The sequence below is a fragment of the Ambystoma mexicanum genome, chromosome 1q, assembly GCF_040938575.1.
Source record: "Ambystoma mexicanum isolate Mex_15411 chromosome 1q, UKY_AmexF1_1, whole genome shotgun sequence".
NCBI lineage: Eukaryota > Metazoa > Chordata > Amphibia > Caudata > Ambystomatidae > Ambystoma > Ambystoma mexicanum.
Window position 1 is genome coordinate 914009091 of NC_090922.1, and position 26714 is coordinate 914035804.

At 41.0% G+C, this 26714-nt stretch overlaps 1 protein-coding gene across 4 annotated transcripts in view; it reads left to right on the top strand.

Moving 5' to 3' along the window:
- COL11A1 (collagen type XI alpha 1 chain) overlaps window positions 1-26714 on the top strand; it is a 381664-nt gene that overhangs the window by 133666 nt on the left and 221284 nt on the right. The window contains exons 6-9 of one of the 4 annotated variants that reach the window (XM_069641554.1): window positions 9901-10056; window positions 10262-10369; window positions 15498-15755; window positions 23904-23966. In XM_069641554.1, coding sequence (XP_069497655.1) covers window positions 9901-10056; window positions 10262-10369; window positions 15498-15755; window positions 23904-23966 — 585 coding nt within the window. Of the gene's footprint in view, window positions 1-9523; window positions 9641-9900; window positions 10057-10261; window positions 10370-15497; window positions 15756-23903; window positions 23967-26714 lie in introns of all 4 variants that reach the window. The other 3 variants (XM_069641555.1, XM_069641557.1, XM_069641556.1) reach the window with 3 other exon arrangements.

Sequence of the window (26714 nt, forward strand, 5' to 3'; positions counted from 1 at the left end):
CAGGCTGCTTCTTAAGTACAGTGTTTCCCCCAAACCTCCACAAAGGAATGTCCACACACTATGTTAGGTGATAACACAGCTTCTATATATAAAATAAGTTTGCTACCAAAATGTATACATATATAATAACACTTTGTACTTGGAAATACGTATTCAAAGAATGCCAAATATATACATTCTATGAGGTACCACACAATACATAAATTCAGTAATAGATGCACTAACTCCAGACAGTTTTAAATAGGTGTTTGGATTATTAAGTGAGGTGTTTCAGTATAGAGTAGGAAAGAAAGGCAGGTTCGTTATGAACAGTGGCAGAATGCTTTTATTTATACTAGACACACATTTCTGTGTGAGGATCCCCCACCTGGGCAACATGTATTGGAGAAGTTAGGGACTAACGTATCCTGTCTTTTACAGCCCAGTCCAATAATGTGCAATAACCTTCTGCTTTTAAGAGATTCTACCACCCCAAAATACCTGAGAGGCCACAGGAGAACAGGATCCAAGTTGAATCTGGGACCTCTGGGTGACTCCTGAGGCTAGAAACTGATCTTCGTCATCACAGTACTTTTGGTGCCTTGGCAGTCGAAGTGGCAGAGTTTTTTGGCTACTCAATGATTCCCTCTGAGGATGGATGATTTTCCTGAAGTGCAGCCATTTTACTCTTCACATTGCTCTCCTTTGGTCAAAAATGTCTCCGACTGTAGAAGTTCTATGAAGATGAAACTTGCTGTGGGCTCAAAGGCTTGGCAGATGAGAGTAAGACCCCTGGGACCCTTCTCGGACTTCTGGCAGTGACAGGTGCATAGGTCACCGGTGGTGGTGGGTTTCGGAATATCACAGCCTGTAATTGACCCCTTGAATTGACATCAGTCCCTCACCAAGTCTGGTACCTTAGGATATCTTGGTTAGCTTCTGGTGGTGAGAAACCCACTGGCAGACCTTCCTCTGCACCTAGCAACTCTGGTCTCTCTCCAGTGGGAGCAAGTGGCCAGTGATGATGGCAAGGATGTCCTTTGAAATGTTCTTAGGTAGTTTGGAACATTCACAGCTCCTGATGTCCACCAGCACTATGCCAAGGTACCCCATCTTCTGGGCAGTAGACAGCAACGGCTTCCAGTGGCCACAAAACACACCCCAGGACCCTGGGTGAAATCAATGGACTTCTTCGACTTGAGATGTTTGGGCACACCTCTTCAGGACTCATGAAGACCCCTTCTCCAGATGGCAGGAACACAGGACTGGCCTCCAGGGTACCTCTGATGAAGAGTAGCAGGTTGCAAGATGGTCCCTCGTAGCTCTGGGAGAGGTCTCCATTGCAGGTCATCTCTAGATCAGTCATTGATAGAACAAAGTAGCTTTTGTATTACACAAAATAAATGCAGAAGCAGACTTCTGCTCCAGCTTGGCTTCAAAGAACAGCTTCTTCTTGCTTCAGCTTGACTTCAGCTTCTGAACAAATTGGTGAGTGAGAGGTCCTCTGTTATGCACATTGGTGCCCATTCATTCAGGCTGAGCCAGGCTCAGTCAACCGATCACACAGAAGGGCATTCATACATGCAGGCAGCCAATCAGGCTCACAGGCATTCAGGCCATTCACACCACCCAGGCACCCATAACAAAGAATGTGGATTGGAGTAAGCACCCAGCCTTTCAGCACACTACACTGCATTCATGTACGTTTCAGTCAGGGCTGTCTCAGTCATTGTGTCACACCCAGAAAACAGACATCCATAACACAAAATGTGAGTTCACTTCAGACTCCATTCACACAGGTCCCACCCCTAGGGTGTACCCACAACACAGAGCTTCTGGAAAGGCTCCAGTCAGTCTGGCAGGAGGCAGCCCAGAGCCATCTATAGCCAGTCAGGGGGAATGGACAGAGTCAGAGATCCCCAAGACTTTGGGAAAACAAGGTAAAAGGCAAAGGAAACCAAGAGGCTACAGTGGCCATCTTGCCTTTGTCGAGGGATCATTTTTTTTTCCTATGTGAGGGCCTGGGTGTCCCAAAATGGAGGACACTTAAAGCCACTACCAAGTCAGCATGCAGCTGCCACCAGCCCATACTCTGCTCTGTGGGCAACACAAAGGTCCCCAAAAACACACATAAGGGGTACAAGTGTGTACACCCACCCATGGGTGCCATAATGGTTTCACAGGGGTGTTGTTCACCAAAAGGAAAACATGAAGAGCTGCATTGCCAGAAGTCCAGGCTGGACCTCAGTGGCAGAAAACATAGAGAAAACAGACACAGAGAAGTAGTATGACAAGGACGAGGATGCCCTGTCCCTCCTAAAGGTATTTGCAGCATCACAAACACTATCTGACAATGACAGCCATGAGTCTGGTGGAGGAAAAGATAAACAATAGAGCTTGTGGGCCAGGAACATCTCTTAAATATGTAAACAATGTATACAAACAGTAGCTGTCAAAATATATCATTTGCTTCCAAGGGTGATATCACACCTGTTTGCGTTTTTATTTCTGACTAACTCATAATAAGATCCTATGGAAAAATTCACATGTTACTGATATATTAGAATACACAACACAGACATACTGCTAGACATCTAATAATAGACTGTACATGTACGATTAATTGCCACTCTTATAGACGCATGGCGGTTTGGATTCAATAATTGCAGCTATTTTTCGAATTGGCTCAGATGTTAGATTTGATTGTTTCGCTGCTAGCACTTCGCGCCCAAAGATCCAGAGGATATGCAATTATCCTCTCATGAGTTATGAGTCATTTCTCTGTTATTACCTTGGTAAGTCATCAAATGTACTAACATATTATAAAGCATTTTATTTAAAACATAGAGTGAACTATTCTCTATGTTACTGACACATTTTTAGTCAACATTAAAAGAATGTGGTCATTTCACAAAGCAAAGGTTAAACATTTTTGACATTTCCAATAAAATATAATTTAGAGTCTGTGCTGATTTACCAAATGTTACAGATTAGCTAGCTTGAACCATTTCAATTTTGAACGTACAATACATGTGATTGTGAGCTTATACATTTCCTATGTTCAATTGTTTTGAATTCCATCCATACCTTTGATGAAACATTAGGCTGAAGAGTGAGGAAACGTCCATTCAGTCGTCTAATAGTCATTAGAGAACACAATACGCACGCAACCAGTCTTTATCTTTTGGTATGTATTTTTCCAAGGTAGTGAGTGTCTCTTTCATAGCATGGAGCCATTTTAAATTTGACAACTCACAAACATGCTGGCAAGATAATAAAATGTATATCTGAGCTAGTCAGAAATGGTCATTGAACAATAACCATCAAAAATGTATGTGTGGTTAGTGAGCAACTAAACTATCTCTGTTTTGTTTTTATATTCACATTTCTGTTGGATTTACTATAGTACAACAATACACATAAATTTACACAAACAATAGCTGGACAGGCCAACCACAAAACCAAATTGTACAATAGCGCAAATAACCTCCCCCAAATCCCTTCATACAAGTCCACTTTCTTCCTTTTGCTCAAAATTACCCTCTCAATTTGAGACATTCTGTGTAAATCATCTATTACAGCAGACCTTCTAGGTGCTTTGACATTTTCCCAATCTCTCAGAACAATCTTTTTTGCAGAATGAGTCACTCTACAAAACCAACACCACTGAGGGTAGGTGAGATCTTCCAATAGGCTATCTTCCCCCAATATTACAGTCTGAAAGTCAAAATCCATATCTGTTACTAAAACGTGATTCATCGTTCTAGTGACATCCAACCAAAACGGCCTCACCTTCGAAAGATCCTGATTCATATGTTCAAATGATCCTTCCATGTGACCACAACCCCAAAAAACATCAGTATCACTCAAACATCTCTCAAACATTTTGACTTGAGTCTAGTATACATTATTCAGTATTTTAACCTGGCTGGTCCTATCCCTAGATCCAGCGATGTCAAGGCAACATTTCCACACATCTTTTCCCATCTCCCGGGCATCACCTCTGAGCCCAGGCAATCAGACCAGACTCTCAGAAGTTGTTCATTTGGGCCCTAGACACCCATCAGGAATTTGAAGCACAGTGACCACTTGATTTTAGTGTCAATGGATGTCTCCTAAGAACATCATCATCATCATCAGATACTTTCAGCTCCCTCAATCCCATCCTTAATTTCTGCTATTCACTGTATGTGCAACCTTGAAAGCCCTTTGTGCTAACCAAACTGTGGAACGGCAGCCATTTTTCATCCTTGATCAGGTCTCCAATCCACTGCACCCCACTTAAGAACCACTTAAGAACCAGTCCTGCCAGAAAAGCGGTTTCCCATCGATCTTCACATATCGATTTAACCAAACCGATGATCTTGCCTGAACAGTGTCACATTTCCCAGTCATCTCCTCCAACCTCTGCCATGTTCTAATCAAGAAATCTATTGCCACTGATGCTGAAAGACCCTTTATGATCATGGATGTCAAGAGTGCCTCATGGGCAGCAGTATTTTCAGTCCCATCTCTGCCCTTTCCACTCATGAGGCAAATTCTCCAGGAATGGTGTCAGGTGTATGGAAGAGAATGATAGATGATACAATGCAACATCTGGGATCCCAAGACCCCCTCCCTTGCAAGGGAGTTCTAACTTCCACAGTTTAAATCATGGCTGTTTGTTTTCCCACAAGAAGTTTTGTAACAAGCTGTCGATCTCCTTGAAAAGTGTCTTTTTTATCTGTAGCGGCATCATGATCATCACATAATTTAAGCATAAAGCAGATGACATTTTGAAGGCATTAACGTTCCCCCATAGCGATAACTCAAAGTCGGAACATCTTGTCGATTCCAATTTCAGCTTCGATGTTATGCACTTCATGTTAACATCCAACATGCAAAAAACTTCATTTGTTAGCTAGACAGCCAGATATTTCATTTGTTCTGGACACCATTGAAATCTAAGCCTCGTGACACCTGTGCTGAATCAAGTAGATTACGCCAGCATTGCTTCAGATTTTGCCCAATTTATTTTGTATCATGAAAACGATTGAAAATCTTCTATTTTCTGTATTAGAGCCAACAGTGAGGAGTCACAGGTCCATAGTACCAACTGCATGTCATCGGCATATAACCATACCTTCTGAAACACATCTCCATACTGTACTCATTTTCACGACGGATTCTCTCCGCCAGTGGCTCCATCATCAGTACGAAGAGCAGAGGCGACAGCGTGCAACCATACCTTGTTCGACAGCCCAGTTCAAAAGGCTCGGATGGCCATCCATTAGTATTTCCTGCCACCGTTGGTTTTGATTGGAGTAGCAATATAATTGTACAATATTTGTATCAAACCCATAGTTCTTCAGAAGTGCAAATAGGAAACTCCACTCAATTCTGTGAAACGCCTTCTCAGCGTCCAACGAGAACACAGCCACTTCTGAGTCCAACTTATTGCATTCCTGCAATGTCAGTATTAATTCCCACATTTTAGTGGAAGGGCTCCTTCCTTCTACAAATCCAGGTGGTTTTGGATTGACAAGATGCTCCAGGGTGTTCTCGACCCCCAAGAAAGTGCCTTGCACAGGATCTTCTTACCTGTATTAATTAGGCTAATTGGCCTATAATTCCCAAATGAAGTCGGTGTCTTCCTATTCTTAAGAAATAATGAGATTGAAGCATGTCTTGTCATTGCTGGCAATATACCTCTCTTCCTAGACTCAGTGAACACCTCAAGTAAAAGCTCAAAAACCACTCCCTGCATGATTCGGTAAAACTCTGCAGATAGCCCTTCCGGACCAGGGCACTTCCCTCCTTTTAATTTGGATGTTGCCACTGTCAATTCTTCCACTGACAGAGCAAAGTCCAAAGATGTTTTCACTCCATCAGGTAATTTATTTAAGGCACGGCCCTCCAGGTAAACCGTTAAGCTTTCATCGGCTCGTAGTTCATCAGAAGTATATACTGTTGAATAGAAATCATGGAATTCTCTATTAATCTTAGCAGGGTTGAATGTTAGCCCTCCTGAGGATTGATTTATTGCACTTATTGTTTGTTCCACTTCATGGACCCTCAAGTGGTGCACCAGTAATCATTGTTTGCCACCTACATAGTAATTACACCTTATTCTAAAAAGGAGATTTGCTGCCCTCTCAGACAATAGCTTGTTCAGATTATATTATTTACGTGTCAACACCCCACTGGCTTTTACTGCTGGATCTGACACATACCTCCTCTATAACTCTCCCGGGCGTTCAACTCACACTTCCACAATTTACTTTTCTTGCTGGATAGACCTATCAGCAAGCCATGCATTCAACATTTAGATCCTTCCCAAGTCGATATCACACACACATCCGGAGGCCAATTCACAGACATGAAGAATTCTGCCTCCTTTACAATCTTATTACCCAGATCATTGTTATTTAACATGGCAGTATTCATCTTCCAGTGATATGATTTTGGCATTACGAAAGATAATAACATATCTAACCAAATGGGGGCATGGTCCCAGATTAGTATAGCATCCATGTCGCATTAAAAGACATTTTGTGTACATTTGCCAGCACACATTAACATATTAATTCTTGAAAAAACATTAAGGCATCCAGAGTGGTATGGATCATTTTTAACAATGGGGTTGGCTAGTCTCCACATGTCCACAAAATGAAACTCATCGACCAAAGCATGCAATGACATATGATTTCTGCCCTTACAATTAGCAGTGCCCTCACTTCGATCCACATCCAGGTCCATTTTTTTATTGAAATCTCCCCCAGAATCAAATCAACCTGACGGACTCTCTGATGGAACTGGGCGAGAGAAATGAAAAATGAACCATCCCCCATTTGGGGCATAAATATAACGGCTCATAAAGATAGAATCCTGTATTTTAATCAACATGTAGATAATCCGGCCCTCATCATCTTTTTGCTTGCAAGGACAGTCAAGGGCAGACCTTTCTTCAACAGAATACAAACCCCTCTTGAAATCAAACAGTAACAAGATGAGAATACCGAGCCCAACCAAGCAACAAAATGTAGGATGCAAAATTCTGTCTATTTTCCCTATTCTCTCTTTGGGGTGCTAAAAGATACCTACTTCTAAAGGCACTAACACCAACCAGAGCTTTACAGGAAGTCCTCGCATGCAGCTGCTGTAGGAAATACACTAGGTGTATTTACTTTTCTTTTACTGACACAAATGTCGATTGATTACATAATTACATATAAACCTTTGTTTACTATAAATATCAAAAGGCAGGTTCCTATTACATGTGTTCCCTCCAATGTTTTCTGGCATTGTTGTATTACTTTAATTACATAAAGTTACAAAAAGGCCATCACATCTTAGAAAAGAGCCTAATAATGTTCAAGCTATCTCATTTCAATTACAAAATAGAGCATGGTGCAGCAGCCTATATTTACCTTCTATTCTGTAATATAATGAACTTTCAATGTTTCCCATTACTGAATGCAATGCTATGTCTTTTATCCATCAAGGGATGAAAGTGCAACGTAAATTATATTATATGTTTGCTTTTTTTTCCACTGGCTGTCCTGAAACTTGTTTTGCTGCTAGAAAATGTACTCATATACTGTGCCTATCACTGATGTGTTTCCATATTTTGTTCTCAATTTCATAGAAACATACACCAACTGAATGCTGGGTTCTTAACTAAGCAACATTCCAAAACACGTTTCCCATATTTTACACTAGATTTCTGTGAAGTCGTAAAAATTTCATTTTAGTAAATTAAATGACATTAACTTGTTTTCAATGTATTCATATTCAGTAAAATTGGTAGTGAGTTGGGATTGTGTACATTGAACAAGTCCTGCGAGGAGGGTGTGCATGGCTGTAAATGGGGAAAGGGAAGACACATGACCAAAGTAAAATGCTCAAGGAGTAGGAATGGGTTCAGACAGATAATGTCCTTGGAGCCAGACTCAACAGATAGAGTGACGCCTGGGATTGGCCCATTGAACTTGAGCTGGATAAATGTAAATTATTTTAGGGACAAAAGGAACTATCATCATATTTCAGTTTCTGTCCTTGCTGGAAAACACATATGAACAGGTTTGCATGTGTTTTCCCTGAGTGAAAACGTTTCAAAGAAAGGATATGGAACTAGCCGATAATGTTGAACCACTTATATATGAGTCCTCATCTTTTTTTATGATCTGATTATAACTTTCTCTAAGATCACGCTGTTCCTGATGGTTTTTCCTCTCAGTTTCGACATACATATTGTAGTATTGCACTTCCCACTAGATAAGAAAGGCTGGCTTAATCAGTGAACACAAACATTCAACTTTTGAATTGCACAATTAGAAATTGCATATGGATGTCAATAGAGACATTGGATTGTGCACACTAGTAAACATATCAATGAAATGCAAAAACTACTTTATATGACTCAACAACTAGACAAGTTAAACCTGTAGTGTTTCCCATTGAGCAAAGAACATATTTTATAGACAATTGAAAGATTCAAGATTACACAGTCTGGAGGGTCAGAGTTAAGGATTCTGTAGTACCTTTGCAATGCTGTTCTTCTCCTACTGAAGTAATCATTACAACATTGTGCTAAAACAACATTTCTGACTATTCACCAGGGGACGTACACCTCCCAGAGACCCATAGAGCACAGTTTCCCAGGACCTTTCATTAATTATGAATACATAATCACGGGGATTAGTGCATATCCTGTATGTTTCTGACAGCCAAGCAATGTCTTTAATGTGTCTGTTTTTGTAAAGGGATCGTCAATGGAACAGGCCCAAACGTAATCAAATATAATCATGTATGACATTTTTCATTAACACATTAAAGAAGCAATATTAATACAATCGCTACTTATCAATGAATGATATAGTAAACAACTACACAAGCATTCTGCTGGAAGTTTATACAAAATGTGCCATGCCCATCACAAGATAGAAGTGATCAAACCAATTTGAATTGTATATATGCTCCAAATCTTGTAAATAATGTTGCTATATAGTTGTGCATACCACTATATACATCTGCTTGCATTACTTTAACCCCTTCATTCACTTCTGTGACTTTAATACTGTCCTACGGAAATTAGGACATTTATTTCCAAAGAGTCAGTGGGCGGGCTAATCCACCCATGCTGCTCATGATAAAGGTGAGATGGTATTGTGCCTTCTCACTGTCTCAATACAATACAGTCATGTTCTACTATTCATTATTTGAGAAAAGCCAATAGAGCATTATATGTTCTATTATATCTACTATCAGCAGAATTATTCTGCCATGCTTGACTACAACAGAATGCTTAATAATTGCAGACTACATTAAATAACCTTACTTTATCATTCATATAGAACTTTTTTAATATTGAAAAAGAAACATTCCTGGGGATGAATGTTTGATGTTTTTCTTGTGAATGACAAACAATATGTCATCATGTATACGCCTTATTTCCTTTAATATTTACTGATGGGTAAATGTTAGAAATAAGGTTTCCAAAACTGCTAATTTAATTTCCAGCGACTAACATAGGAATGCCTGCTATTTCTCCACTGTTGTATAGTATGTACCTGAAGAATTAATCGAATATGACTATGAATATGGTGAAGCAGATTATAAAGAGACTGAGCTTATAACAGAGGAACCCACACAAGTTGAAGAGATTATACCAACGACGGAGGTAAAATGAGCCTTTGCTATGACTTGAGTGGTGTTATTCTGTAACTGTCTGCACAGCATGCCCTCTCCTTGCCCATCTCATGTCTTTCCCTTTGCTTACTCCTGTCCTGAGAATCCCTAGCACATTGTCAGTCAGCAGCAGAGTGCAAGATAGCAGGTGGCCTTCATTGTGACCATACTCTCGATTCTTCAGTCATACTATCCGCATTTTCCTTTCCTCCTATTCATGTTTGCCATTCCATCTTTCAACACATTTTTCAGAAGGAGAAACCCAATTCCAAAAAGAAGAAGAAGGCAGTGTCCGCTAGCACAAAGGACAAACCAAAAAAGGTTGCATCCAAAAAATCTGATTCAGGTGCAACTAAGAAGAAGAAAAGCGTGGCCAATAACCGAGCTACAGCACAAGCCAGACTAGGGGTAAAGGTAGCACAAGAGTAATCAAGATCTTTCCCAGCCCAATGGCGGAAGATCTCTGATCTTAAGAATTCACTAGCCCTAACCTTGCTAGTTGCGTACCTCTCTGGCTAATAACATAACTACACTACATTTTAAACCATGCCAACTTACCCTAGCATGTATTGTCCATTTGTTGACACACCATTTATGTTTTGATTGATATTAGGCAAACATTGTTGAAGATATTCAGGAGTATAATGTGGATGAAACCGAGTATGGTGTTGCAGAAGGTTATCAGACAGAAACCCCCAGTCTGACCACTGGACCGAATGAGGTAATGAATAAAGATATTATTGCTCTCTAATATGATTTCCATTCTAATACTTCAGAATTAGTATTCAAGGAAGTCACATTTAGCCAATGTGCAGATCATTTGATGAATCGAAAAGACTATGGGCCTCATTACACGGAAGGCGGTAAGGGTTTACCGGTACCGGTAAGGGCACTGTTACCAGTAAACCCTTACTACCTTACTACGCGGTCCCTTTGAGGGTCCTCCCTTAACACCTGGTTTTTACAGGTGTTAAGTACGGGACCCGCAAAGGGACCTTGGTGCTAATTACGGTACCGCAATTGCGATACCGTAATTAGCACCTTCACCATTAACATGGAGCCCTATGGGGCTGACTGGCAATGGTGAAGGGGCAATGGTGGATGGCGGAATTAGCGCCCCCACACACCTTGGAATATGGCGCTAATTCCGCCATCCACCAAGGCGGACCCGGTAAGGTAAGGTACCGGCGACAGCCATGGCGCTAATAGCGCCATGGCTTACCGCCTTCCGTGTAATGAGGCCCTATGAACTTATATACTATAGCTTGGAAATCTTACATTGTTTTCCACATCTTAGATATTTAGTTGGCTGCAGGGCAGAAACATCCTCCTGTACACTTTCAGTACCTTTGATCTGCTTCTTCAATTGTGGTAAAATCCTTTGCTATGTAGGTGCGGTAAAATACTGTTTTCTGCCAAACAAACAACTCACTGTGTAGTGTTGTGCAGGATAAGAGAAAACAATGTATTTTCTACAATGCAAAAACGGCTTTTGCACTGATAGACCTTGTTAACATTTTCAAGCTGAAATAATTTTAGAAATGAAGCAATGGAATGGATGTTGTTGAGTACAGACCTGGATGTGAAATGCCTTTAAAACTTTCTCAAAGGCTTTGGCTTGTGTGTGTGGAAAATATGCCTTCAAATTCATCTCAGGATGTGCAAAAGTTAATTTAAAAAGTATACCTTTTACATTCTTCACTTGTTTTGTTTGGGCACCTTTTCGTGTGTTTGCAAACTTCAGCAGTAACATTATTTACACATTCTTCATATAAAGTCAATGTTTAACTAAGGAAATCTAGACATATGCAAGACAAACATGATGATTGATTTCAGTGCCCATCTTAGATTCGCCATAACTAGAAAACACGTTCGGAACTGGGAAGTGTACTGGGGATGTCATGCTATGTTTCCATGACCTTTACAAAGGGGGTAAGAAAGACATTTGCAACAACGATTACAATGAAATGATAACACATTTCAGGAAGTCCTACAGCTGCTAGCGGTTCCCCCCCCCAGCAATATCTATCAAAACAGTTTTTAGCTGTTTAACAATAGCACACACCACCAAGAATACTTGAAGAGTCATGAACTGTTCGCCTAGTCATGACAAGGTAAATCACTAAAACATTAAAAAGATACTTCAAAAGAAACCTTGCAGATGAGTCAAGCCTGCTGATTTTGAAATGTAATGTAAACACAAATGATTTTTTTCTCAATTTGATGATATTTCGACATTTTCAAATTTAGTAAATTTTTATAGATCACATTACAAGCCTTTAATTTTCTTGTGGCTATTAGTACCTTTGGCCAAGACACCATCCTATCAAGGTTCTTTGATCTCAGACTGCATTTTCTAGTGTAACCCTGTATTCTGAGCTGCCTCTCAGCTGTGTGCCCTCGCCCATCCATGCCACTTCAGACTGTATCCGTTATCTCCTGCTTCACTAAAGGCATGGTTAACTAAAAAAAGAATCATATACTTACTTTTGTAATACAATACCAGGATTCTGACTGATAAAGAGGTTCCATGTGTTAATATCTCTGCAAAAATATCGCCATACAAAAATATTGCTATACTTTTGCAGCGATATTATGGCATGGAACCTGCGGGGGACAACCCTGCAAGCCCTGCTTTATTCTTAAAGGAGTGGGGGACACCCCCCCAACCCCTGCTCCCAAAAATCCCAGTTATTATCCCCCCAAAAATATTGCCTATGGCCGTTCTAGACAACCATATATTCAGTGATATTTTTGGTGGGGATAAAGACTGTTTTCAGTATTAATGATATACACCATGAAGACTGAAAATAGATTCCAGGTGATGCGTGCAGCATCACCGAAAGAAAAGTATATACAGTTTTAATTTCAATGTAGTCCCATCTTTAGCACCCGCATCTTCAAGTTGTGGTTGGTAATGACCACATGTCCCTCATGTCCTTCCCTTCCAGTAATGCAGTCATGTGATCACCCAAGAGAGAGAGAATGTGTTTCAGCACGAGAAGATGAAGTCAAGAGATGGAAATGCTCTCTTGAAAATATGGTGCAATCGAAAGTAGACCATTGAATACCTCTCCCTCTTATCTTGCCTGGGATGATAGGGTCAGGTAGCCCCCTAAATTGGGTGCCCATGAGAATGAGAGAGACAGTGGAAAGGATGCACCAATGTATATAATCTCTCCATTTGAAAAAGTCATGCTATTATAAATCAACCAGATCTAAAGAAGACGTTGCAAGATCTGTTGCAGATCCATTGGAGAACCCCAAGTCTAAACTCAATTTGGCTGTCATCCACACAGATTAGGAAGGGGTCAGAACATGCTGTGATGGGGTTAGCTAGAGGTTTCAAATAGGTGTTAAGAAGCCACAGAGAAAATATGGATAATTGAGGTACAACAGAGTAGCGCTTGAGAGGAAGGGTCCTAATAATAATTTCTGCTCTCTATACGTTATAAAGATACGCAAGCCATTTTAGGCGCCTTCAATGGGATAGACGTTTTTCAGCAACTGAGCAAGGCGGAGCTGTTTAAAGTGTCCAATTCCACTGATTGTCCTAGGAAAGCGAAGATAGGGTTGATGTGAAATTAGGCAGGTGGTCATACAGAAGGATGTTGGACTCAGTGTACTCTTGAAGCTCTTGTGTTACTATTTCTCTAGAATTCCACCTAAGAACAAAGTATTTGGAATTGGGAGGTCTTTTCTAAGAATATGCAGTTCATCACTGGAGGTTTTATTCAGAGAGTGGTCAGATGGAGGTGTTTTTTACATGTAGGGAAATTCACTGGTCCCATGGAGCTGTTATCCAAGGAAACAAGAGCAGGTGCATGGGAATCAATGGTATCTGTGATTGTCCTTGAAGGTCAGGAAGAGTGCATATCTCAAACAGCTGCACTTTCTAAATCATTTCCCTATTTCAAGCTGCTCTATGTTATGTCACAACACATGGCAGGTGTTCAGTGCCTGATGATGAAACAAATGACCATGAACAGTGTTAGTCATAGGATTACATAAAGTTATGATTCAATACAATTGCACTATGCGCTAATAATAAAATCAGTTTAAAATTGTGAGCCACATGTCCAGCTGTTAATTCCAATATTCCTAGAGAATTATTATCAAAGGCTGAATTTAATATCTACCCTATTTATTGCTAATATCACCTGATCTGTGCCCTCAGGTGTCCTCTGATACTCTCGGTTTCAATATTCATAAACAGGATTGGTGCTGCCCATCCATCATTAATTTCAAATAGGAATGTATCTGTAGAAAGTACTACTCTGCTTATCCAAGGTGAAGTGGGTGTTTGTTTACACACTGGAATGCAATGCTGCCACTATCATATTACAGATACAGGGCAACTTGGATAGGTAAGGCACTGCATGCTACCTGGCCTCATTCCTTTTACTCTATATATCGAACTTGTCTATTTTTCCTTTTTTATATGTCAACTCTTTATTGAAGACTTGGGGGCACATTTACAAAGAAGGTACTCCAATTTACCCTTGACTTGAATTTGAGAGAGCTATTTGATTCATAAAAAAGTGACTATGAGAAACTCTGACATGCAAGTCAGGGGTAAGAATAAGTCATTGTAAGTCAGATTTACTGAGGTATTTCTTTATGATTACAATAGATCTCTTCAAGTATAAGTCAATAGTAAGTCAGAGTTACTATAGTAACCTCTTTGTGAAACGTTGCCTTGGATTTAGGAAAGAAAGAGTGATCTATGTTGCTTTGGTCACCTCACGGAATACATTGGGTCTGATTTATAAAAGAGGTTTACAATCTGCAATCCCATTGAAAAACACTTTGTAAGTCAGGCCCATTATGTGTAATGTACTTTTCCAGAGCTGCTCTTAAATGGAATCTCAAATCAATTCAGGAAGTTGCTATTTGAATTGCAAGAGTGTGCGGAAGACAGGCACAGTAATTGTGTTTTTTCATAAACTCATATGATGGTGCGGACGGGCTTGAGTAACTGTGTATGGCACAGAGAATGTGGAACTGTCCACTGCCACTCCTGGCACGCACAGGCTGGTAAACATAACTAAGCCCAAGGGATACATGAAGTTTTCAGATTTCATTTTGCTTTTTAAAATTAATAGCCATAAGGTGTCAATCAAGGCACCAATCACTCGCAGGATCCCATAAGTCCCCACTTACTGTGTTGTATTCAAGATTCTTTCTATCATGCCGCAGAATGTGAAAGGTACACTTGAAATGAGAGAATATTTCTTCTTTTGCACATCTCTGTAGATATTGTATTTACATGTGTTGGTGTTTGTGAGAAGACGTTGCAAGATTGAGATTTTGGCTGAACATTTTCAACTAAAAATATCCTCACATGCAATATGCATATATCGCAGATATGCATACACTGCATATGGACATACACATGTCTAATGCTTAATCAGCCATGCAATCAGTGGAGATTGCTCGTCAAAAACAAACACGTGCTTGCAGTTCCTGAACATCACAAGACATACCTGATACAAATGCACAACACAAAGTTGTTTAATATGTTATGTATTAAAGAAACTTTTTTAAGACAACTGAAATATTTCAAAGTATTTTGTGACATACTAGTATGCCTCTTTTGACTGTGACCTTCTGTGAGTAAGTAGACAATAAAGCAATTATTTTTCACTATGAGTAACATGCACATCATGATCTTTTAATTTATTTGAAAAGCTGAACGCTCAGTGTTTCACAATGAGATTAAAAGTTGATGTGCCTCGGCTATACTCTGCTTCTTAATAAGACAACAACTCTGATATGCTTACATTGCTTTTACTAACATTAATGCTCCGATTCCTCCCCTTCCCAAACCGCTGTTACCTATGTGATAGCAAAGCCCAGTTGAAGAAACGTTTGCTGAAGAATATATAACAGGCGAGGACTATGATTCAGAGAAAACTAAAGTTGAGGACACTGACATTGGAAGCAAAGTGGTAGATCCCACTGAATCAGATCCTCTGGTAGAAGGAGAGTTAGGAGAATATGATTTTTTTGAATACAAAGACTATGAAGAAAAACCAACCGACCCCACTAAGGAGGAGGAGTTTGGCCCTGGCGTGCCGGCTGAAACAGATATCACAGAGACCAATGTAAGTGTGGGAGGTCTGCATTGTGTACATCAAAGACAATGTTTTCTAATGTATTTTCCATTTTCTTGACTATTTCTTCTGGGTTCATCAAATTGAAAGGCTGATGAATAGGCGCATATTGTATACATAAATATATGAATTTCATGGACACATTAATTTGTGTTTAATGTACCTATTTCTGTGCAATTTCTTTATATGATACAATATTCGTAAATATATTAAACAGGAGTTATAGTAAGCATAAAAGTTATTCTGTCCGAATTTACAGCCTAACCTTTAGCGAAACATAAACCTCTTGGCATATTTGAAAATGATTGATGACACATCTGAGTGAAATACATTTTGAAATGTATCTCCTCCTGCATTTTCCATTCAGAATTAGAAATGGAATTCATCCATGTTACACGTCACAATGCTTTATTTAGCTCAATGCCTATAATATGTGTTGGAATGTTATTTACGATAAGTGATTTGCAATGGTTTTCCATCACGGCCTCCAACTGGGCCCCACACATCTTAATTCCACTCTCAGAATGAGATATAAACAACAAGCCACTGGTCTCTAAGCTAACTCTAAAACATGTTAAGTCATTAAATGAGTGATCGAGTGACATATATAAAAAAAATATAGAGTGTGTGAATCAGAGAGAAAGAGAATACATTAATGGGTGAGTGAAAGGACAAGTGTTTGATAACATCTCACATGTGCATTCTTTGTTGTTTGCCAGCCTAACCACTTTCAATAGACAAAGGGCAAGGGCTGCACCTTATTGCTTTGTCCCCAAACCAATGCCACACTAGCCACAACAACATCTGTGAATAATACACACTTATGCATTACGCAATCAAAAGTAATGAGAGAAATCATAGGTTCATATATTACCTTATGGAGCCAAAGGACACAGCTCTTCTAGACTGCACTGTTGATAGCAGTATTCAAGTACCAACTCAGAATTGTGCTCTAGGCCACGTTTAGTGGTCTGATAGTGTTTTGAACAATCTAGTGGGCAATATTTAGCCATGCCCACTGTCCTGGTAATGTTGTAAAATATATAGTGGGGATGGCTGAAGGGTGTGCTTTTGGCCGTGGCTAGTGAGCCCAATACACATGTATACTGGCCACAGGTGAACGCCATTGCTAGTGGCCTTCTAGTATTGTAAAATATATAGTGCACATGGCCGAAAGCTGTGGCTAGTGGCCTGGTAATGTTGTAAAATATGCACTGGCCATGTAAAAAACTATGGTATAACAAAACCCTTGGAACTCACTGAAAAAAACTTAAGTAAAAAGTTAGTTAAGTTGCCCAAATTTATCACAACAAAACCCCTCAAATTCAACACATTTGAGAAGTCATGGCCAGCTTAACTCTTTGTGTTCCCGTTGCAAGCCCATGAAAGCATACCAATTAAAAGATAAGGCATTCACAATGACATACAATATGGCATTATGGGGGATATGCCATTATGGGGACATCAACGGGATCGCGCTGAGTTAAGCCGGTCATGACTTCCAAAATCATGGTAGTGGGGCAAGTGCTTCAAACTAAAGCGGAGTACTATATAAATAGACAAAATTACATTAGGTATCACTGGAGGCAGTGGTGGGGTCAAAGTGTGAGGATGGATGGAGGGCAGGGGACAATCTCTCTTAAAGAAGAGCATGTTTAGCCAAGCTTTGAAGAGATCCACAGCTTGGCTGGCTTTGATTGTTATGGGCAGTGGGTTCCAGTGAAGCAGGGAGAGTAGGGAGAAAGAGCAGAAGCAAGAGGAGGCCCAGTGAGGGTATGGGATGATGATGTTGAGTCCAAAGGAGGATCAGAAGGAATCAGATAAAATGAGACACAATCAGACAGGTACCTAGAAGCAAGTCCATTGATAGCAAAAAGGTGATACTGAGAGTCGAAGGATGAGATAGGTCTTCCTAGAGCACAGGTGTAGGGGTTGATGAGCTGAGGTCCAAGGACTGATCCTCACTAGATGCCAACAGCAAGAGGGGTGGGGTCAGCGGTTTGTGAGTTCCAAGAGGGTTGACATTGCAGGTAAGAGGTGACCTAGGAAAGAGCAGATTAGTGAAACTCAAGATCATGTAGAGTCATGAGGAGAAAGGAATGTTCAGCTGTGTCATAAGTGGGAGAAATTTACAAAAGGATGAGTAAACAAGAGTTTCAAGTAGCGAGCGTTAGAGAGAAAGTGGGAGACATGCATGAGTGCTGTATCAGTGGACTTTTTACTATGGAAGCCAGATTGAAGAGGGTCTCCAGGGCTATTATTCTCAAGGTATTTAGTGATCAGATTGAAGACCACCCTCTCAAGGACTTTTGCATAAAGGGGAAGGAGAGAAACTGGGTTATAGTTTTCTAGGACATGTGGGTCAGCTGAGGGTTTCTTCAATTGGGTAGGACAGTTGCTGATTTGAAGGAGGCAAGGAAGTCTCAAGCAGAGAGAAAGTTTGAAGTGCTCATAGAGATATGGACAAGTGATTCAGACTCAGTATTTGACCATTTGGGGACCAAAAGGGCTGATAGGAGCACAAGATGGGTTTGCACTGCAAAGGATCGGTGCTAGTTAAATTCGAGAGGTAGGAGAGAAGTAGTTTATAGTAAAAGAGGCCGGGAGGAAAGATGATTAACAGAAGGAGGGTTGGTGGAAGGACAGAATGGACGGCTGTGGGAATGTCATGAATTCTAGAGATGATAGAGGAAAAGTAAGACCAAAGTCATTAGCAGAAAGGGGGGAGGCAATAGATATATGTTTGGCAGGTGTGAGCAAAGATAGGAGTAAAAAAATGAAAGCTTGCACAGGTGACTGCAAAGGGAGGAAATTAGGTTTGTGAAGTAAGAGGATTTGGAAGAATGCAGTGCTCAGGTTAGGGCAGCAACAACATTTTGGTAGGCAAGGTGTAGGATAGGTTTCTGTAATTTTCTCCATCATCGTAGGACATGCTGCATGTTCGCTTTAAGGGTCAGAAATCAAAGGTGATCCAAGGCTGAGGTGTCCATTTGCGAGCAGGATAATTTTGGTCAAATGGAGTCATAAGTGCATAATGGAAGTCAAAAAAAGCATGGTCAATGAAGCGGCATGAATAGAGGAAAGCGACAAGAAAGAGGTCCTTACATTATCATGGTAAGGGGCAACAGAGTCCGGCCTGAATTTCCTCTTAGTCATTGAAGGGAAGGTGAGGAGTAGAAGATGGAGGGACTGAGGGAGAAGGATTAATGGATAGATCAGAGAAAAATGAAATAAAAAAGAATGAAAAGGTCAAGAGAGTTCCCACCAGAGCGGGTAGGCTGGTCGTTGAAGGATAGAGTAATTATTCTGACAGGAGGGAGTTATGTTCAAGGAAGGTGGCTGCAAAGGACTTGGGGAGGTTAAAGTCCCCCAGCTTGACAATGGAGATCTCGGTAGGAAGTGTCTCAAGGGGAAGTGTCAGATAAGGGAAGAAGGAATTGAGAGCACCAGGGGGTCTATATTATTACTATTATAAAATGTATAGAGCGCAAACTAGGGCCCGAAAGCATGTAGGTGCTATATAAAGATCCAGAACAATGAGCGGAGTAGGATGGAGGTGTTGAATAATGGCACATTCAAAAAAGGAAGAGCTGATGTCAGACAGGAGAGAGAGGGGAAGTGTTGAGTGCCTCATTGATAAGGAACCCACACCACTGCCTTTATCAACAGGTCGAGGAGAGTGGAGGAAGGCAGCAGAGTCAGCGTGGAGTGCCATGAGTGTAGGTCCAGGTTTCAGTGCTAGCAAGACGTGAAAGTTGAGGTTAATAAGAGTCAACGTGGTCAGTGAAGTAGGAAGACATTTTGCAGCGGAATTGTGCATTCCATAGGCCAAGTGAAAGCAAGTTTTCAACAGTGAGGGAGAGGAGCAAGTGCTATGCAGTAGGTGAGGGGAATAGATGAGGTTGGGTAGCCTGTGCCAATGGGAGTAACTTATTTGAGGGGGGATTGTGCAGGATAGAAGGAGGATGCTGGAGAGGCTAGGGGGTGATGACAAAGTTACGCCAAGTTGAGGCTGAAGACAAGAAGGGAACATGTCTCCACAGGGAGAGAATCACTGCACTGGCTGCCTGTTGTGGCTCGGATCCACTTCAAAGCAGCAAATATCATCCTTAAGTGTGTTTATGGTCAGGTCCCAAATTATCTAAAGACCTGCATGTTCCCTTATGTCCCAAACCGGGCGCTAAAATCAGCCAATTAGGGAATAATTAAATCGCTCAGATTCAGAAAGGCCTGAGCTTTCCCAACTAGGGTAGCACAGATCTGGAATAGGCTGCCAAGCAAACTCCGGCTGGACAAAAATTACTGTTTAAATGGGTTAAATAGCACCGCCTAGCATTCTTCTGAGACTACTACATACATGTTCAGTCCCGTCTAATATATATCCTTCATGTCTATGTGTGTCCTGATGTACGAGGGTTCCCGGCACTATGTAAGTAAATAAATCAAATAAATAAAAATATATATGATAGAACGGAAGGTGAATATGTGTGATGAAGGGTAGAAGAAATAGGCAGCAGAAATAGGCAAGTGAAGATGATGGAGAAAGGGTGTGGCACAAGAGAGAAAGAGAGAGTAGGTGGGTGAGTGAAATGGGAAAGGTTGGATGGCTGGCTGAGAAGAAGGAGATGTAAGTTCTGAGATGGGCAAGAATGGGACTGTAGGGAACCAAAAGACAGTAAACAGGCACAAAACAGCAATGTTCTTTGGTCTTGTGAGGTAACAGGATATGGGTCGTAAATGGGCAGAAAGATCCCTATGACTGGAAGCGGACATTTCTCAGATGGTGCACAGGGTACTCTGGCAAAGGAGGATGTGTCGAAGAACATACACATGAATACAAACCTTCAGACAGTCACCTGTCCCCCTGGGACTCAATCATAGTACATCAGATGGCTTCTACCCTTTCAGGCAGAGTCTTGGGTGGTCTAGGCCCAAGGAGCTTGGCTTTTCAGACAGGACCCTCAGATGGTGCGCAGGGTCCTCTGGAAAAGCAAAATCTTCCACAATACTTGCAAGACATGGGCTTCTCTTCATATACATGATTTTATTTCACAATTTGCAACTCAGAGACAATTTAGAAGGCATTAAATGTGATGGGTTATTTAGCATAGAGTGGCGCTAGAGGAGAAAGCTTGGGATATGATTTTTTGATCATCTCAATTTTGGTGATAGTAGAGATAGTAGAGATAGTAGTCAACTTGCTCCTATGATACCTTCTGCATGAGTTCTGGGTTTGATTCCAGAACATCAGGGACTGACTGGCAGTTATAAATCTTGAATATCACTGGTTTAATTAAAGGTATTAAAGACACCCTGCTGTGTGTACCTTCCTGATACTCGTGGGCTTGATGTTTGAAGGGTAGGTATAACTCTTGCTAGGTATAAACATAATATGTCAGGTACTGTTTCAAGAACATATGCCAAGTACTGCCTCCATTGCCCCATAAATGCCATCTAATGACATCAAGTGTATCAAATACCTAGTACAGACACCATATTTAAGGCCTGATTCACTGAAATTATATGATATGTTAGGTTATTTATAACACACTTAATACCCAGAGGATTCTAAGCACGGATCTGGGGATCGAACCTCTGGTGCTCTGTGTCGTCTTGCTTCCAAGGTGAGCACGTTGTCCCTGAGCTATCCTCCCGAGAAGCATTTTATAATGGCGCAATCCCATTGGAAAACACTCTGTGAATCAGGTCCTTAATGTGCAACCTTACATTTCCAGGTGCTGCCATCACATGCCAGTGCAAACTCAAATGGACAAAAAGCGACAGCTAATCCCTCATTTGAATGCTATAATTATCATATGTAATGTATAGATTCTAAATTTCAGACGTGCCTTCTATACAGACATTCACGGCTCTTTTATCATGGATGAACCTCCTGATTCTAACAGCCTTCATGGAAAGACCTACGCAGCTACTTCTGTTTCTACTGGCATCTGTAGCCTCCTATTTTCCCAACACCAGCCTCTTCTTGCACCTACGATTGCCTGACGTATTCTCCCTACTTTAGCTTTTCAGCATCCATTGGGAATCTGCTGAGGAACTGGGGAAGGTAAAATAGTGGCTACTGGCAGAAGTTAACAGAACTGTGGCGAGTCGATGTGACCTACATTCAGTCCTTGAACTGGGAGTGACAAAGGCAGTACCAGGTTTATCAAAGCAGCCTCCAGCGATCAAAGCGTGTACTCCTGCCAAACCACAAATGATGTTCATGCTTAAACAACGAATGAAATCCCACATGCCATACCTCGCTGTTTTTCTCTCCGTTTCACGCAGATATCATGAGCATGTGAGTTGTGTCTGCACAACAGACTTAAAACTTATATGTGTTCCGCATTGTAGTTGTGGATACTGTAACATTTCGGGATTTCTGTTTCGTTTACTGGTCAATAAAAACAAACCTACAGAAACCTCTCTTTTCAACAGTACTCAATTCAATCCCAGAGTTCTCTAAATCACGCTGTGTCATATTATTACAGAGCTACTTGAACAAAGGTCACTAAAGCCATTAAAAAAACGAAAACAGACTTTCTCTGCTAGCCACACCTTTGGCTAGCACAACACATATTTTTGTTGCCAGAGTCCTGACGTTGGTTGCCGAAGCAATAAGTGTATGCAGCCTAATCTTTTTCAGTGTAGAGAGGACATCAGAGAATGACAATCTGGAAGTTGTCCGCCGTGGTGAAACACCACATACGTGCATGCCTGCTGTTGTATTGCATTGAGAGGAATATGTGTCCAAGGAAAATTATACATGCAAATTAATCTATATTCAAATATTGCAAGACATGCAAGACAGTGAAATTGACCCTCTGCCCAATACACGAAAATAGATGGAAATATTTGTTTCTCCTTCTTAATTAGACAGATATACAAAGTTCCCAAAATGTGGTCGTACCTCTTTGAGCATCCAATTGAAATTACATAAGGTTTAGTATGCAAACATCTCAAAGTCTGTGCAAATTCGACACACCTTCCCTACAATCTTGCAACAGTAGTAGTTATCTGTAACCTTAGAAGTATAATTCCCCCAATCATATCTTCAGGGCCTCTTCAAGCGCTGGGCCAGCCACCTGTGCACATTCACTGAACCGTGGGTTCCTCCGTCACACTTTCCACATCTGCTCTGCTTTCCTGTCTGCAGTGCCTGCAACATGGAAACACATTTTTCTTTATTTCATTGCTTCTGTGAACCCTTCAGACACTTTTCCACTGCCAGTAACACATTAGGGCATTAGTAATCTGTTCCACGGGCTATACCGGGGCGTAACGGGGGCGTAACGGCCCGGGAGCCTAAGTTAAAGGCCTAAGCCAAGTGAGAGCTTCTAACGAGGACACCGGGACGTTACCCCTAGGTACACCCCATGGAATGGGTTACAAACGCCATCAGCACCAATCCAGTAATCCGGGCTGCTGATGGTAGTGTCTTTTCAATGAATGAACGGGACACCTTCTATGAATGAACGGGACACCTTGTGGTGTCCCGTTCATTCGTAGAAAAGACTGTGTAGAGATGGCCGCCACGGAGCATGGTGGCAGGAAGAAGGAAGTGGGAGAAACAGCGGCGGTAGCGGCCTGTTGTTTCCACATCAATCATTTAAGTGGGGGTGGGAGGGATGGGAATCATTATGTTAAGGGAAGGGAGGGTGGGGGAAAGATGGGTGGCAGCGGAAGCAACTGCTAGATAGCTCGGAACACCGGCTTGCATTGGGGATTTAGCCCACGATCCGAGCAACCTGATTGGCTTCACCCCGCCCCCCACCACGGATGCAAATAGAAAGTGAAGAACATCATGCTACATTACTGCAGTGAAACTGCCCTGGTTTGTAACATGCATATAGACATAAATTGTACAACAACAATTAAACAATAGGTTCTGATGATTGTAACTCTTAGTGAGATGCTTCACTTTTGACACACGGATACCATTTGCCTCATGTTCTGCAAGGCTATATTTTATTGGGGTTTATACTCAGTGTTAAGCTGTTAGTTGGAATTATCCATGAAGGTATACAGTCCATGCTTGTATATAATTTGATTGCTGCTTTTCGTAGCATTCAGCACTGTGTTTCATGTTACCTGTACATAATAATGAAGGCAAACCCATATTTTAAACACCTCCAGGTAAATGGTTATGGTGCATATGGAGAGAAGGGAGAAAAGGGCGAACCAGCTGTGATCGAACCTGTAAGTAAACTTCTATTTTATTTAAAATATTCTATTCAGAAATGAGCCCATGGATTAACCTGGCAAATCAGTATGACTGTTGTGCAAAGGCGAGGGTAATATTTCACAGCAAAATAAGATGCTTGAAAGTGTCAATATCTGGCATAGCAGCTAGAGGAATATGCATTGCTGTCACAAATATATAAACAATGGAAGATATCAACAATTTTAACCATCATGTTTTAATTCCTTCTTTGACTGGATCGATAGTGTCCCTTTCTGAATTAGTTAATGGAAGGAGAGTGGGGCAATGCCTACATTTTGGGTGAAGTACACCGCTGCTATCGGTGCCTGTGCACTTTGGTATCATGGCATATTCTGTAATACCCAGAAGGCCAGTCGAGATTTTTCTCTGGTGCATCGCACAAGGGGAGTCCTCATGCATTTGTTTTACAAAGCAAACAGGAAAATTCCCATCAGTTGAGTACTTGCTCCTCGGGACATATGCTCGGCCAACAGAACTCTAGAGGGAGGAGGAATACGTGAAACAACAATTCTGGGTCCAGCCATCGAGTGGTGCTTCATAACGATGGATACAGGAAATCTCCCAAGCCAGGCAGAGGCCTTGGAGCCATGTTCTGACTCAAGGATGAACAAGATTATCAAGGAATGTCTGCAGTGAGGATACCACAATATATTGGCTGTCAAAGAAAAGCGCCTTGAAAATTGTAAATGATACATAAACTCAACTATGTTAGTTCCCACATGCCTACAATATTAGTAGGCAAGACTTGTGTTGTATTTCTTTCACCAACTTAATTTTTATATTTTAATTCACTTATAGATAAGCGGTCGTACCACGTGCAACCAAATAATACATGTTAGGGAGATTTTCTACAGGTCTCCTATATTATAGGGCAACCCTAGTCACCCTATAGTTAAGGTGAAATATATCATCCATAGGAAATGTCAAAATTATGACTAATAACTTGTGAGCCATGGGACCAATCAACACAAATACCTACAATTAGGATTCATGGCCCAGAGCCCCCAAAACTGGAAACCTTCCTGCAAATCCAAGTTACAGTTCAAACAATATAAAGAGTCAAGAAAGGGTGTGTTTTTCACTTGTCCATTCATTTTCCCATAGGCAAAACGTCAGATTTGTGCTCAAATGCCCAGCCCTAACAGCCAAATGGATTTTCTTAAAATAAGAAACAAGTTAAGCACAAAGCACTCAAAGGAAATCCTTTGTTGGTTTGGTATAAATCCTCTTGAAGTATTTTTTTAAAAAAATGTGGAATAGAGCGGGTGCCCCTGCACCCTAAAAGTTAGTTATATCTCCCATGATGCATTTCTGATCCCATAGCTTTTTATTTCTGAAATCCTGCCACTATGCAGTTTGAGATTTAAGTACTAGATTTCTTTTTTGGAAATTGCCCTAAAATGATACAAGAGATTTGAGTTGGGCATTTTTGAGGCTGGGGCGCATGTGGGCAGAGTAGGAAAGCATGAATTGTGAAAGTTGGAAGCTTGGGCATAGTGTAGTTTTTTCCAAGTGCTTTGCTGAGATCAAGATCTGAAACGCGAGTGACAAAAGAAAAAATTAAGTACTTAAAAACTATAACATATTGAGATGTGGCAATCACAGTTATTGCTAGTTAGGGTAAGAGGAGTTTTTGAAGTTAATTTAGGTAACAATCTGTGTTTTTAATACATACACGCCAACCTTTTGGATCACCTTGGAGGGAGATTTTATCACAAGAATCACGAGAATTAAATGTTCCCAATGCGCAGCATTGGAGTTAGGGATATTTCAGGTGTGTGGACATTAAAAAATATCATAGTATTGATAGAAAAATCGGGAGTCTTCCACCTAAATCGGGAGGGCTGGCATGCATGTTAATATAAAAAAGAAATGACAGGGATTGTTTCCTAAATTAACTTAAAATGTGTGGGAGAGGGGCAATAGGGGGGTATTAGTGTTTGGAGACATGAACTTCTTTAAGAGCTTTAATAAGCTTAGCACGGTTGTTAAAAGTATGCAACTAAATCATGACTTTGCCAATGTAGGGTTTACATCAGACTTTGCTTGGATTGGATGCACGTATCACATGATTTAACAATGAAGCTCTAGATCTTCCCCATATGTCCTCAGGGAAGATCAGTCCATTGCCAACATGCCTTTTTCTCGTAACAGTACCTAATTAGTAATCCTACCTTAAACCTTACATCCCTCTTCCTCGTCAAGGTAACTCGTTAGTAATCCTACGTTAAACCCTACATCCTTTTTCCTCATCCCAGTACTCAATAATAATTTTACCTATACCTCTACATCTCTCATCCTTGTCACAGTATCCAATAGTAATCTTACCTTTATCACCACATCTCTCTTCCTTGTTCCAGTACCAAATAGTAATATTACCTTTACCCCCACATCTCTCTTCCTTGACCCAGTAGCCACTAGGAAGCTTACCTTTACACCTGCATCTCGCTTCCTCATCAGAGTACCCATTAGCCTCCCATTACTCACACCCCACTCTTCCTTGTCACAGTAACTAACTAAACCCTACTTACTCTTCCTCATCACAGTCTCCCACTAGACCCATCTAATTCTTCTTCATCACAGTCCCCCAGTAGCTGCACCTAACTCTTTATCATCGCAGTCCGCCAGTACTCCAATGTCACTCTCCTGACCACAGACAGTCACTACCCCATCTCACGTACAGAGCGTGGGTAGCCAGAATTTGGGCAGGCATCTTTTAACAG